Here is a 15560-nt window from a genome sequence, read left to right on the forward strand (position 1 = left end):
CTGGCAGGATCCCAGCCTGATCAGGAGTCCTGGCACTTCTAAGTCTGTTTGGACAAAGTCAGAAATACAACAGTGCTAAGAGGAACATGAACAACTTACAGAGTCTGCTTTTCTCCTAAGGAGCTGCTCCCTTGTTTCTCATCCAACAAGGAAGCTGGATGATAACTGTAGCCAGAAGAGAAACAAGTAGATTATTTTAACTCCAAGCACATGACAAAAAGGGTCAAAAACCAGTAAGGAAACAGAAAGAGATGAGCTGTGAGGCAATTAAGACACCAAACCAAATTATATCAATGCTGTCTTCCAAGTTTATCTCGAAGCACCAGTAAAGCCCAGTACTTCTTTCAAAAGCGCCACGTAATTTCTACCTCCTAAAATGCCCCATTCGGAGGAGAGTGGGCCCAGCGTGGAGGCACAAGTCCAGCAACCTGAAAGCCAGCAACTGCAAGATGCTAGTCCAGAAACTCTCCGCTTGAGACTGCCACCACTCACAGCAAGTTCCCGTGACATGCAGCATCTTGAAGCACATGACCCCTTGGGTTGTTTTCTCTGGTAAGTGTAGAGTTTGCCAAAGGGCATGCAGTCTGAAGACCCTGTCTAGGACCAGGGCATCTGGCTGTGACACATCCAAGACTGAAAGCCTTTCCAAGCATTTGCCAAAGGGAGCAAAAGGAAAATGCACCGACCCAGCCTTCCCCATGACGTCTTCATGACATTAAGATGGTTATGTGGCCCCCTCCAACATACCAGCTGAGGTGAAAACGGAGAGGATGATCAAGACTGGTTCTGCATCTGAGCCGCGCCTCTCTAACGTAGCAGAAAACCGATCTTCCCCGGCGTGCAATAAAAAGCAAATCTTATGAATGGGGAATACTTATCTTCAAAAGATTATTTGCTTCCCAAGTCACTTTTTGGCAGCACTTCGGTGAATTTGTGCCCAAATATGATGAGACTCTTATGAGTAAGGAGAGATGAAGAGGTTACGGCTCACAAGCTGAGCCAAAGCAATGACCTCATGAGCTCCTAGCCATGAAGTTTTCAAAACAAAGCCCATTCACCAGTAAAAATAAGCACCCAAGACGAGCTTTGAAAAGATGGGGCAGGAGGAAGCTTCAAAACACCAGTGGTCACAAAGATATTGTGCATAGCGTGGAAGCAGAGTCACATTTGCCTGACTGTGCGTGTCCACGAGATGGCAGAGTGCGCCGTGCCGGGAAGCCAGCCGAGAGCATCTCCAAGGAGTCAGATGCACATATTCTCCAATTTCAAAACAAAAGGCTGGCAACAAGCATTTTTCCCTCAGACAGCTATGAAGAAAGAGGGCTTCGGAGGACTTTCTTCTGGTTTTAGTTTATTTTTTCACCTTTTAGTTGCCAAATAATCATAGGTTTTCCTTGCAATATTTTGTTAAAATACTATTGATAGATTCCAGCAGCAAAACTCAAGTATATATATTAACATCCAGATACTGAGAATATTCTGCTTAACCCATTAGAGGAAGTCACTATGTCTCTCTGTAGAGAAGTATACTGAAAATTACTTCTAGATTCATGTCCTATGTCCATCATATCTTACCATTAACTTTCCAAACCAGCCTGCAAGTAAGACTTACTACCTCTCTCCAACTCAGTGCTCTTAACCTTGCTATAGCTGCAGAAGCACATTCAGCAGGAAAACATTTGCACCTGAGTTGTGCTGGAGGATGCCCAGACCAGCCCAGTCACGCTGGAAGATGCTCAGACCGGCCCAGATGCGCTGGAAGATGCTTGGACCGGGCCCTCCGTTCACGCACAGCTGCTGTATGCAACCCATGAGCTCTTAAACACAGACAGAACAAGCGTTTAGGCATCTCCAACCTGAAAAGCCACTTCTTCAGGATCTGACACCAACATAACTGCAGTGTGGGAAAGCCCCACAGAAGGTGAAATATTTTTCTTCGATAGCCTCATACAAATATTTTCCCTTATGCCCCCACACACGGAGTCATTTAAAACAAGGAATAAAGACGAGCAAAATCGCTGTCGGCGTTGCACGATCACATTCAAATCCAGTTAACAATGATATATCAGGATTAAACCAGCTGTCTGCAAGTATTTCACTTGTCAACACCGAACAAGATAAATCCTCCCCCAGAACCACCCGGCTCCTAGTTCCCACAGCCACATAGGATTGTACATGCCGAGGTAAGCGCGTCTCCAAAATAACTCAGCGTTGCACGAGTCTGCCCAGAGGCACAAACAAAACACCAGATCCAGCATTCCCACTAGGTCTTCCAGCTTAGAGGTGCCACACTAACAATTAATCTAGATATTAAGGTATATATTGGAATTAATTCACTGGAGTCAAGGGACTGAAGCTGGTGTTACAACAGGATGAGAAGTCAACCAGACCAGGAGGACTTGGCTTATTTAATAGCTGTTGATTAGAAAAGAAGTTAAACTCCAGAGAAGAAAGTCCACTCCTCGTACCAAAGATAGTTCGAGCCCTCATTTCCAATTATTCCCCAGGGAAAATAATGTTATTTTGCAGAAGTACTGGGGTCTGTGTCAGCTGACCCTGATGTTTTCTGCCTGTGACCTAAGTCCAGACATACCAAGCATGGAAGAGATTGAGCAGAAAGCAGCTGCAGGCAGCATTCCTCCCTGCCAAAGTCAGCAACGCTTCTCCACTCTTTCCACTGTTTCGCGTATTTAGTGTCAGCTAGCTCACCCAAAAGAAATAGTAAGGCAGATCATCACATGGTTTGCAGGATGAGCAAGGCTTTTCCTCACATGATGCATGAGCAAGAAGCCCAGCAAGCTCTTTGCTCAGCATGGAAAAGGGTAACACTGCCACAGCACGAGATGTCTCCGTCCTTCACTCTGCAGGCAAAGAGGAGACTTCAGCAAAAGCATGCCGAGTGTCTTCAGAAACTTGCCTGGCCCAGGATAATCAGCTCCTTTGAGGACTAGGGCTCTGGAAACTGGAAAACTGTATGATGCTGTCAGGAGGCTTGGTGCTTTTCACAACCTCCTTTCCTAAAATATATGATCCTTATGTCAACGTATGTGTGTATATATATATATATGCATGTACATGTATACTGTCCTCGATGTTTCACCTCCCAAGGAAGTCTCTGTGGTAACTGCCCTCACCGAGCACAAAGGTTCACAGCCAGGCTTGCTGAAACCACTGGCATAATTTTCCATCACAAACCCCTAACAACCATAGCTCAGCACATCCAGCCCAGGCTTTCCCACTTCTGGGGAGAGTTTCCTAGGGAAAGGTAAGGCAGGGAGCTGCCAGTCTCCACTGTACTGCGGGCAGCAGATGTCCTCATCACCCACCTGCCACACTGGAAGGACCTTCTCTATGTCGTTCAAGTTGATGCTGTCACCATCCTCATATTTCCCTTTTCCAAGCCTGTGGCAAGAAGAAAACAAACAAAACTAAGTGAAACCTCGCTGGAAACAAAGTTAATTTTCTATTATGGTACATCAGGAAGATTAGTTCTTACTGCAAAGGACCCTCACAAAAACAAAGAGGCTCTCTGAAGCGAGTAAACTGTGCCTCCAAAACACTCCCACGCAGGTGTAAAGCCATTAATACAAAATTAAATGCTTTTCCCAGTCCTCTCCACCTGCACTCTCTACCGCAGAGCTCAAATGCTTTTGGTAATAGCAGTAGTGAGTAATCCAAAGGCAGTCTCGAGCAGTAGTGTTGGGTGATTCAATTCCCAGACCAAGCAAACCTGAGAGCACAGCTCACCTGGAAAAAAAAAATGAGGACACAAAAATGTAATGAAAAATGTTTCCTTTGAAGCAGTGCTCATTTGTTGGTCTCCATGGGAGCTCCTGTTCTCCTGCTGAGAAAGGTGTCAGCAAACAAGCACAAGCATACATCTCAGATAGCAAACAGCAATTGATACGAACACAAACGTACAATTTGAAAAGAAAAAAAATCGGGGTGGGAAGCCAAGCACTGACAGAGCAAATACATAGCTGGAAGCTCAAGGACTTTCTTGGAGAATGGAAAGAAAACCAATCAAAAATAATTACTAGCTGGAGGCAGAGAGTTTGTAATGATACAGAAGAATTAAAAATGGTCAATAAATATCATCCTTCTCCATTTATAAACAATTGAGGTAACCTATTTTTATTACGCAAGAATGACTGTATTTTTTTTTGTCAACTACTGACAAGATATTGTTAAATAACATATATTAGACAGAAACTTGATAGCAGCAGACCCAGGTAATCAGTGCCTAGAAGTCAGAGAAGAACAGATCTTGGTGGAATTACAGCAAACAGGGGAAAAAAGATCCAGAAAAATGGCAGGTGTTTAGCACCTGGCTCAGAACTAGGCTCAGAAAACAGCAAGCTGAATGAGAATATTTAATTTAATTATCACCCTAACTAATTTATGGGAAATCAGAGGTGTTCAACAATTTACTTTCTGCCATAGATGGAACAGTGACTTTGACTTACAAAGCCATAAATACAGTGTGTGTGTATACATATAAAACACACATATATATGAAAAAAAAATTACAGATATGAGAAAATAAAGTCAAACATCTGGGGACAAATATCAGTTGCAGGTACAGAACGGGCAAGCGTATTGTTGGAAAAGGTTATCTGGAAGGGATGGGGACTGTCCCAGGGTGAACGTCTAATGCTGAACTGTGGCACAAAGGCAGGGGATGAGGACGTAGGGATTAGGGGGATGAAGGCAGCTCTCCTCTACAGGCAGGACGGCGGAGCCTGAAGTGCAGGACCGCAGGCAGCTCAGGTAGTCACATTTCAAAGATGTGGCTGAGAAATTTCTTAGAGGACAGAAAAAAGTAAAGTGATACATGGGCTTGGTAGATACCTGGAATGAAGAGAAAATATCAGCTAGACAAAGTTGTTTGAACTGGAAGAGCAAAAGCGCAGCAAGAGCTAACGCTGGAAATTAAAGGCAGAGACACTCAGGTCAGAAATGAGGTACAGTTCCCTGGTTTTCCACAACCACTCCACTTTGACTAGTCAGCGTAACACCAAACTTGGTGTCTTCAAATAAAATCGGATCTATTTCTGGAGGAAAGCACTTCAGCCAAGCAGAAGATGCTTGAAGTCAATCAACTGAATGCAACCACATTGCCAACCCTGGGCAAGTGATCAGGAACAAAACGGTCTCTTTGGTACTTAAAGTGTAAAAACACACTCTGAACAGCATCTTTCCCTTTTTTTCCTACTAAAATTTTAATTGCAGAGCTAGTATGTTAAAAAACTCCACTCAAGCAAGAGGGAAAATGCCTAGCTAGCAGGTGGAGATTCTTGGAGGTTCGGCAAGCTGAATCACGCTCCACACAGATTTGGCATGGACAGCTGATGGATGCACAACGCAGACAACTTTAAGAGTTAAAAAGAAAAAAACAATTTTGTCCATTCTTCCTCTATTCTAGTGCAGGTTACTTATACGACCTGCCTTTTGGGAGCAGCACTGATTGTGCTGACAACATTTGCGTAACTTTTCTGCATATACGCTAATTCTTATTCCATTTTTACAGCTGTAATATTTGGAAGTGATTAAATATCTCACCTCCATACTGCCTTCTCTACCAGTTTGCACCCTGGGCATGCACAGTACACCAGGAACCAGAGGCATACCGTAAAGCAAACCCTCCTGCATTCTCTCTATAGGTAGCAGGTGGTGCTGGTAGGATCATCTGGTAAGTGCCATCAACGAGGGAGCATACTGTAACTTATTTTATGGGGCTCCTCATCTCATTTTTTCAAAACCATCTGTAGAAATAGGAGTAAACATGACTAAGGCGCTCAGTGACTTAGAAATTTAGCATTGTTTCAAATATTCAAAAAACTGCTCTTTACACACCTGCAGTAAACACAGCTCAGAAAATAGTCTTAGAAAGTTGTGTGAGTCTCGGCCTGTCACTATACAGTGTGGGAGCCTCCTGCAGATGTTGAACCTGGGTTGGGATGGGATTGCTAGCCTGCTGTTTCTAAACAAGACACGCCCAGTGAAAACTATGGCATTGGTCTGTCAAAACCAACTTGTCAACAGAAAAACTTACTCGAAAGAGGATTTCCATCCCTACACGCAAGGTGGCAATGAGAAGTCACCTGCAATCTTCTCAACCCCATCTTTTACGCCTGTTCTGATTTTTTTCCTTCCTCTATTGGCAGGAAATGATTAATGACTAGGAAAAAATGACAAAAAAAAAAGGACTGGATGAAATGTGGCTATGGGACTTCTTACTCATTTTTTTCCTTCAGCAGAGATTTGCAGTGAGTTGCATCAGGGATGAGTTGAAGCCTTGTCACAATTTGGGCTAACAGGACAGGTAATAGTGCCTGCAGCCTTGAATAGCACTGCCAGTGTGTTAAGCACCAGGATGAAATGATAAGGAGGTGAAAAACCAAACTATGATTGTTTCTCAATCTGCAGAGAAATGGTGATGTCCACCTAAGCAGCATCGGTGAACCACTTGGTGCCAGTATGCATTTATGTGGCTTGATCAGCCGACAACCAAAGAGGAATGCAGCAGTACTGTGGAAGTCCCTGGAGGCTGTCGCCACCAAAAGCAGTTGTTTAATGTTTTCACAGTTTCATGGCTAGCATCTAGGGGAGGAACACTCAGATCTACAGGCAGCATGTTGACGCTCTCTTCGCCCTTGCTGGGGAGAAGAGCAGAAGCCTTGTCACTCGTGGGAACTGTAACTAGGACCAGCACTAAACTGATCTTTCCTCCAGTATTCAGAGACGTTTACATCTAGGAGGCTTGGATCCAGGAGGCTTGGATCCAGCATGATTTAAAGACTGAACTCTACCAAGCAACGTAAAATACAGCAAGCAGCTCTGCTGCAGCCCAGAAATGGATGACAAAGGAGCCAGACAGACTGATCATGACGTGGTCCAGTGCTCTTTCCCATGTCTGCTACATGAGCCATGCCACCAAGCTAGCATTCCATCTGCAAGGGAGAAGTTAGAGACGTCGCTGGAAAGCACGGTTTCACACACACGGCACTCACCCTTCTCTGTCTATATGAGGCAGTGGGTGTTTGGAGGTGTTTCGCAGCTTCCTGTGAAACTGGGTGAAATCTAGTTTTTCAGGCTGCAAGTCCCACGTTGCTCCACTAGAAGAGAAAAACAGGGAAAGACAAAGAAAGAAAGTCCACTACCAATTAAACACCAACAAGCTGAAGAGGAGAGGGCACATCAGAGCCTGCAGATGAGGAAAGCTGGTACTTCTGGAGGCACCACTCTCTGTCGCAAAGCACATGGTCATGGGCCTCCAACCTTCACGCTGCTGCATCACATTTTTTTTTTATTTCTTCTGACTTTTTTTGGAGATGCTGAGCTCCTGTTGCTTGCTCTAAACCCATAATCTTGATGTATGATGCAGCATAGTTCAGCACATCCCTTACTAGCTACACTTGTTCTCCGTACCAAGGGGATACTGCAACAGGTAGTGGTCTGGTCCATGGAATGGAGATGTTCTGTCTTGTCCTGCACAATCTGCCCACTCCAATGGCCTGATGCAAGTCCCAGGTGGGATCTCAGTCCCTGCAGGCTCTTGCAGTGCTCCAGGCACAGAGACAGAAACTGGACAGAAAGCATATTTCACCACTTTCCCTGCACTGAAGCAGCAGCTGAAGAGCTCTTCCCAACAGCTGCAAAGCCAATGCATTATTGCATTGCCAGTTAATGGAAGAGAAAAATCCTCAGCTCAGAGCTGCCTCAAGTCTTGCTTGTGCAGCTCACAGATGACCACAAGTAATCCTATCAGCACTGCTTTCAGATGTTTGGACTGCAAACCCATCCAGCGGCCTCTCCTAAGCACGTAGGATGCTTTAAGTAGATTGATTGTGCTCAGTGCCACGAGCTAAAGGAGGATGAGGAGGAGAAGCAGCAACGTGAGTATTGGCAAAGTACTTGCTGGCACCTGGGTGCCAGTAGGACAGACATATGGGCAAAGGCTAAGAGAGGGCACAGTCTGTCTCTCTCTTAAAGTATTTTAAAACCGGCTTACCTGAAGGAGTCAAAGGTGTTGGCAGCCCAGATGTCCGTGCCCAGCATATCAAGGGAGCTCTCCTTGTTGCCATTCTAGGAGGGAGGGAAAGGCGGTTACTCACTGGAAGGCATGCGGCGCTATCCAGACCACGGCACAGCCCGGCACAGCCTCTCCTGCCGCTAGCCACGGAGGAGTCCCGGCTCTGCACATGGGCTCCTCCTCTCCTGTAAGAATCCACGCTCACTGCAACGCAGAGTCCCCTTGCCCACAGCAAAAGTGCACCATGAAGGCAAGAAGTGACACAGTTTCAGCCTTGGGGATACAAAGCTGTGGACAACACGGAGCAGACAACACATAGGCTCAGCTCTGACTCCAGCCCTGTCCTCCTGCCCCACTGTCTACAACCTCCAAGACCCTACACAGTCCAGTGAACAGGCTGACATCCCAGCTGTGAAGACACTGAGCCTCAGAGTCACAGACTAGTTGAGGCGGGAAGGGACCTCTGAAGCTCATCTGGTCCAGCTCTCCTGTTCAAGTAGGACCAGATGTCCAAGATCACATCCAAACGGTTTCTGAATATCTCCAACGATGGAGATACTCCACCAGCAGCTACCAGAGCCTGCTGTCACCAGTAAGGATGGGGAAAGCCATTCTGCTTCTTGAAGGATCATGGTGGCATGACTTACTGCTCTAACAACAGAGGATGCCAGAACTCTGCACCACGCTACTTCTGCCATGCACACCAGCAAATTAGTTCACATGGTGATTTTGGTATATGTCCAACCAACACTAAAGCGACAGTTCCTTCCCCTGAGAAGCAAAAGCACCACAGTATAATCAGGTGGGAATTATGAGAAACCTCCAGCAAACTGCAGAGCACCTTGAATTTTGCTGTGCAGCTGCTTTTTGGCTAAAGCAAAGACCTCACACTCATCTTTCATCGCCCCTTTACAACTTTCAGCCCACACGTGTCCTCCCCACAGAAAGAGGGCTGTCCTCTCCCACTGTTACAGGTGAAGAAGTAAAGCAGGTTGGATTTTGCCTGGACTACTCAAGAAATCAGACTTTACTCAGACTTATATGGGATGGACACATAAATGCATTACAAACAGGGAATTCCATATCACCAATTTTCCCCCAACATTTCTTGCACACTCAGACTATTCATAATCTTACATATATTCAGATTATTTAAGTATTTCAGCCCAAATGATCCCGCTCTGGTGACACAAACGCTGGAGAACATGGCTTTCATACATTCCCCATCCTATAAACTTCTGCCATTTTCAAATACTAGTAATATAACCAAGACACTAAAAACTTATAAAAAATGTGACCATTTCTTAATGAACTCCCAGACCTCCATCTGCCCAGAAAGTGAGCCATCTTTTCCCAATGAGCGTGACGCGCATCCTCAGTGCACACTACAGATGGCCACTCTTTGCAGCCATTCCCAGCACAACGACCAGTTCAGACACCAGGTTCTCCAAACACAGCCACATTGCTCCTTTTCTGTCTCCTCCAAGGGGCCTATGCATTACGATTTTAACCTCCGGGGATTTGCAGGTCAACATGTCTCTTCATAGGAATGAAGCACCAGAAATATATAAAATTCTCAACTACGGAAGCTGAGCTTTTTATTTTAGGCAAATGTAGGCAAAATTTTATTCCACCAGGGAGGTAAATTAGTTTTCTAAATGACTAGAAGAACTCTCATGCAGTATAATGAAAATACACATGTGCAGGTCTTTATAGCTATCACCCAAAGAAGAGATACCTCTTCCTGCAGACAGATCCATTTCTCTTTCCGTTTCCTATGGACATGGGATATTTCAAGAACCTGCCAATGAGCCACCTACAATAGGATTCCCTAAGCATAAAGTATTTGGGTTCAAGGATGAAGACTGGGAACATGCAAGCAATTGCAATGAGGCTGAGATAAACCAGCTACTAAGATACTAAATAGCAAAAATTTAAGATAACATGGGTTCCTAATGCAACAGGTTGCATCCTAAAATTGTTGCCCAAATTCAGCTCAGTATAGGATTTCTGAAGAGTCCTTTTCTGAGCCCTGAAATCAAATGCCTAGCAATTACCCTCCAATGTTTGCCCTGAAATCTGTTTGGAAATGAATGGAGAGCCTTGACACCGACACTTCCTAATCCGCGGCGCAAGCGGAGGCAGCACAAGCTGTCCCATCCAACTCCCCCACATCTCCTCGGCACATCAGCTTAACGATGCTTCACAGGTGAGCACGGGCGTGTCAGCCCTGGCACCAGTCCTGGCAATTAGGGGAAATTACAGTGATGGTTCAGGTGGTGCAGGAGGTCAGATAAGTGCAAACATCTAGGTAGCGGTTGAATGCTCCCACCCAAACCGCGCTGCAACTCCTGGTCCTCCTAGACGATGTCTCCATGACCTCTGGGAGACATTCGAAGCCTTAGCCAGACTCCATTAAGATGGCTTTGGGGCCAAACAATAATGCACCTTGTAATGAAGTCATAAGTCACTATGGTAATTTTGAGATGTCCTTTCAGTCTTCAACAACCTGTCTTTATAATAAGTTTCTGTCTTGACTCACACAGGGAGAGCGCTTGCTGCCCAAGTGAGCCTCTGCTGCAGGGTGCTTACTAAAATACAGCACGGTACCAAGACTTGATAATAAGTCTTTTAAAAAGCCAATTCTCAAGTTCAAGGACAAAGAAAAAAAATAAATTGCCAGTATTCAAGAAAAGAAGTAACTTGCTGTCAGTTCCCCCAGGATCGCAATTATAACTGTAAGCAGTTTTAACTTGAAGCTCTCCATGACCCAACTCTTTGCTTTAGATAATAATTTTCACTGCGGAGGGGTTAGTCCTGCTGAAAATTAATTAAGCCACTAGGAATGAGAACACACTTACAAGAACACACTTACAAGAACAACATCAATACTCAGAGAGATCAGAGATCCGGTAAAGCAGATCCTACACGCAGTATGGTTTAAACGCACGTCCATAACCTCTGTCCTCCAGCCCCTGAAAGCAGACATCATCTCCATCCACCGCCGCCCAACCCCTCCAGCTGCCCACACAAACACAGGGATGGACCACACCACTGGCCGCGTGGACTCTGACTGTTTACCCATGCATGCAGCTTCAGCAAATTCCCCACAAAGTCAGCATTTGCATGCACACAACAGCTTTTCAAAGCTCAGCTCAGCGTCCCACCGGTTCCTCTCGTCGGTCGTCATTACCATCCTCCAGCAAACCACTACAAACACAAAACCATGATCTTCATCACACAATTGCAACAGCGTTAGCTCACTACTGTGCTTAATATTAATATTGAACAATGTCAAGTGGTTGCTCCAGTCCGTGGTATAAATTCAGGGATTACTCTGTGTCATGTTACTTATTAAGCATTTTTTAGTTCTATGTTCCAGAAGATTCCCTTATTTTTCATTCCTCTCTGCTGCCTACAACCTCTGGCTGCACTTTGGTAGAAAAAAAAAAAAAAAAGATATATAGATACCAAACTACCTGAAAAGGCTCCATTAAAGGTTTTCTTGTTGAAAAAAAAAAAGCCAGTTTACTAAAACCTCAATTTTTCATAAGAAAAATACTATCTTCCTCAAAATGTCTGTATTATCCCTGCTCAAAGAAAGAAGGATATGTTGAATCTCGTTCTGACCAGAAAGGACCATCACTTTCCAGCAGTGGCGTGGTTCTGTGGGTCCTCGCCCAACCACAGCACAGCTCAGGAGGACAGACCATTTCCTTAAACTCTCCAGGCTGGATGAGATGAATGAACGGACCAGGACTTTGTCCACTGGCCCCAAATCTCCCAGATCCTGTCCTCCACTTCTGGCACACACAGGGCTCACGTGTGCAGAGGTAGAGCAATTCCAAGACTCAACAGGCTTCCTGAGGCTGAAGAACAGCTACAGCCCTCAGCAGTCAGGTCACACATTATGCGTGAGTTAAATAAGTCTCTGAGGTGTCCTTCATAATTGACATGTGCTCACACCCTACGTGTAGACACACACACAAAACACATTGTTAGGAGGATGCTTCCGATAAAGAGCAAGCAAAGGACACGACTTCAGCACGTCGCTACCAGGTATACCTTGGTCGGTTGCCTGAACTGGCTGCTTCTCCCGCGACTGCCAGACCTGGATCCAGACCCACACGTGGAGCCCGATCCCGGCCGGGATCCTGCGCTCTCACTGCTGCTGTGATCCCTCTCTTCCTGGAAACAACAAACAGCTCGCTTTAGTCACGGGCAATGCCATTCCGCAGCCACAGAAACCACCGACACGGTGAGCCGGGAGAGCTCCAGCTTGCAGACAACATGCGCAAGCACCTACAAAACCATGCCCATGCCCAATGCCCTGGTTTAGGGGTTTTCTCAGAGTCCTTTAACATCTCATATTTACACACTGCAAAGGGACGACACGGTGGGAGGCTTCAATGAAGATAAGATTTGGCTGTAGTGCTCTAGTTTACTAGTCTAAGCATGGGGAAGAACAATACTTACCTCCTCTGTCTTGATGAGGATTAATTACGCAATTATATATATATATTTAGCTTTATATAGATATAAAAGCAGTTTTAGAGAGTGCAGGGTTGCTGAATACGCATAATTTATATATAAAGTAATCTCTCTCTCTCCAATTCTCCTCCCAAGCCCAAACCAACTCCTCAGTGAGTTCTTCCCTCTGCCCAGTCCACCGTTAAGAGTCCAGCTACTCACATACATGAAAACGCTTGGGAGTTCACCAGGAGACAAATTACACAAATGACTATTTGTGCCTATTAAGGAGTTGTCCCCAACGTTCTTTCTTCTCCTAACACTTGTTCTGCTGCCAAGCAACTGGCAGGTTTCTTGTTCAGCTGGCAGCCCTCAGGGCAAGATGAGTCATCTGAAAACCAGAATAACTCACACAACCAGCCCCATCTACCCAAACACCACGTAAGGTGCTTGGGGAAAAAGGTGGATATTGTCAGGGTAATTGCTCCAAAAGCTTTGCTCAGAGGCTTGGTAAAGACATTTGAAGTGCCCTAAGACTATTAAAAAAACATGAAATCACAGAGTATAGAATATTCAATTCTTTCAAGTACTCTGAAAATCTGGGAAATACAAAGAGGAGCATGTGTTCCAGGACTGGTGTGAGAGCTGACACTTAAAGGGGGCTTCTCACGTCTCAGACATCCCCTGAGGACACCACCACCAGCTAAGACAAGCATAGAGCCACCTTGGACTTCAAGAGCCAAAAGGACTCACCAGCAAAGCAAGGTGTGAACTCCTCTTTGCACACAATGGCCAAGTTCAGGACACTAACCTGGGGGCACAGAGAAGGTCCTAGATCCACCACTGCCACCTGGGACGGAGACAGCTGCACAGCAGACCCTAAGGTGATGCTACCCAGTGGTCAAGTACAGACCTTAGTGCACATGAAACACCTAAGTATTTACCCAACAGGAGGGACCGGAAGCAACACACATCAGAACTGGTTTCTGCATTGCTTTGGCTGCACATTCTCCATCCTCAAACCAAGCAAGCTCAAATATATTGTAGTTGCTATAGCCTAAAATCAGTACTGACTTCAAAAGAGGAGGTCAACTGTTTTCCAAGCTGTATATAGAGGAAATTCGAGAGGTTGTGGTTATTCTCACTACATGTTACAAGAACAGTAGAAAGCACCTTGTTCCCTCCTCATCACACCAGGACCTGAATGTCCCGATGGCTGTGAAATACCAAGTGGCACAAAGTTAAAGGAGTTGTTAAATTGGCATGGAGGGAAGAAGAAAGACTTGATCGATGCCACTTGTGAGACAGAGGCAGGTGGCCACTTTGGGAAGCCTTGGGGAAGAGCCAGTCTTGCAGGCATCCTGAGAAGTGAGAAATATCTCATTTGACGGGGGAAAAGATGTGCACCAACTGAAAAGGTAGTTGGGAGAAATGAATCTTCACCACTTACATGTTTGAAGAATTAATTAATGAACATCTTGTTCATCTGTGTATGAAAAACTTCTGTGCCAAATGAGACCAAGTCAACATATGCACCCTTTGCTTCAAAAGGCACACTGAAAATAACCATCACACCATTCACTTATACCCAGCTGACCCAACTTTTGGTCATGGTTGCCTGCAGACAACCCCAGGTTATGCAAATTCCAGAAACACAGCCGGCCACAGTAAAACCCTTGTGAGAAACAGGCAGATTGGTACCACGATGCATCAACGTCCAAACTCACTGAGACAAGCGAGCAGATACGGCACGAACCAGTTAGATAAAAATCACAGGTACCCCTTCACTAAATTAGCTTGTCTCCTGGCTCTAACTCATGGCCTGGGGTCTTCTCCCTGTTCATGTTCCTTATCTTTATCACACCCTATTAATATTTATATTTAAAACAAAATTATTTTAAAAATAAAAATTGTTTACCTAAAAATGATTGAAACTTCTGTCAAAACTTAAACAGCCCAACTGAGATTGGCCTAAACACACTGATGTTCAAACTCATCAGCACAGCCAAGCTCAATATTTCACCTAAATTTCTCACTAATTGCCACCTTACTGATCGGAGTTCAAATCTCCAGAACAGAAATACGCCCAGCAGAAATTCTCTCAGACATGTCTGGTGGCTTTATGTCCTCTAATGAAGCCTTTTTGTGCTAAAATGAACCCTCTCTGCAGGGTTCCCTTTCTGTAGGAGCAGGGAAGCTCATGCCAACCTCATGGACAAGGCTGGAGGAGCGTGCGAGCGTAGGCAAGTTCCTTAAAAAACAACACCCAAGCAACAAAACCCCTCCACCAGCATCACTGCAAAAACCATAAAACCCCATCCCAGACCCATACAGGCAGCTGGGCCGCAGCAGAAGGCCGAGGCTCTGCGGCGGTGAGAAGTGGCACGGCTCATCCTCTGTCCTACAGCATGGCCACCTACACGTCTCCCACAGAGCTCTCTTGTTAAACGAATTCAGCATGTTGCAGCAACAGAATTGTCCACAGCTCTGACAGAAACTGAAGAAACAGCTGTAATGGCAGAAAGTTCTTCACCCCGTGTCCTTGCCTCCTGCCAACCTAAGCCCCCACCACCTGGCCCCATTACTCTCTGCTGTGCCCTCGAAAGACCAAGACTCCCCTAGTGTCTCCCAACACCCCAAACAATCTTTGAACTCTTGCTCCCAGCTCTTATCTGAGCTCATCCACCTACCATTCATAGTCTACACTCACCAGCAGGAGATGGGACCTCTGAGCCACACTTTAGGGCTTGGAGGGAAATGTCACCCCCTCCAGAGACTGATTCCCACCAGCTGCTCTCATCCATGCCAATCTTTCTGGCCAAGCTCTGCATCCTCTTCGGAACAGCAAGGCTTGTGCACATTAAAACTGCCAGCCACCATCCTTCGGAAACTAGCTGTCAAACCTAACATTTGCATTTTAACTAGCAATAATCATACGTTTCACTTACACTGCAATTTTCACCTTCTCAGCTAGCTCTTTGAGGCATTAACTAACTAATCTTGCTCCCTTTTGCCAGCTCAAGAGTGCAAGTTTAAAAATCCCATTTGCCGAAAA

General features: G+C 45.4%; 1 protein-coding gene across 4 annotated transcripts in view; it reads right to left on the reverse strand.

Moving 5' to 3' along the window:
- The window catches only part of CTIF (cap binding complex dependent translation initiation factor), a 145736-nt gene that overhangs the window by 88887 nt on the left and 41289 nt on the right, over positions 1-15560 (reverse strand). For 3 of the 4 annotated variants that reach the window (XM_086770331.1, XM_086770332.1, XM_086770330.1), the window contains 4 exons: positions 12101-12223; positions 8015-8088; positions 7014-7118; positions 3327-3402 (listed from right to left, as the gene is read on the reverse strand). In XM_086770331.1, coding sequence (XP_086626457.1) covers positions 3327-3402; positions 7014-7118; positions 8015-8088; positions 12101-12223 — 378 coding nt within the window. The remainder of the gene's footprint in view (positions 1-3326; positions 3403-7013; positions 7119-8014; positions 8089-12100; positions 12224-15560) is intronic. The other variant, XM_086770333.1, reaches the window with a different exon arrangement.

This window comes from Chlamydotis macqueenii, chromosome Z (assembly GCF_036417535.1).
Source record: "Chlamydotis macqueenii isolate bChlMac1 chromosome Z, bChlMac1.mat, whole genome shotgun sequence".
NCBI lineage: Eukaryota > Metazoa > Chordata > Aves > Otidiformes > Otididae > Chlamydotis > Chlamydotis macqueenii.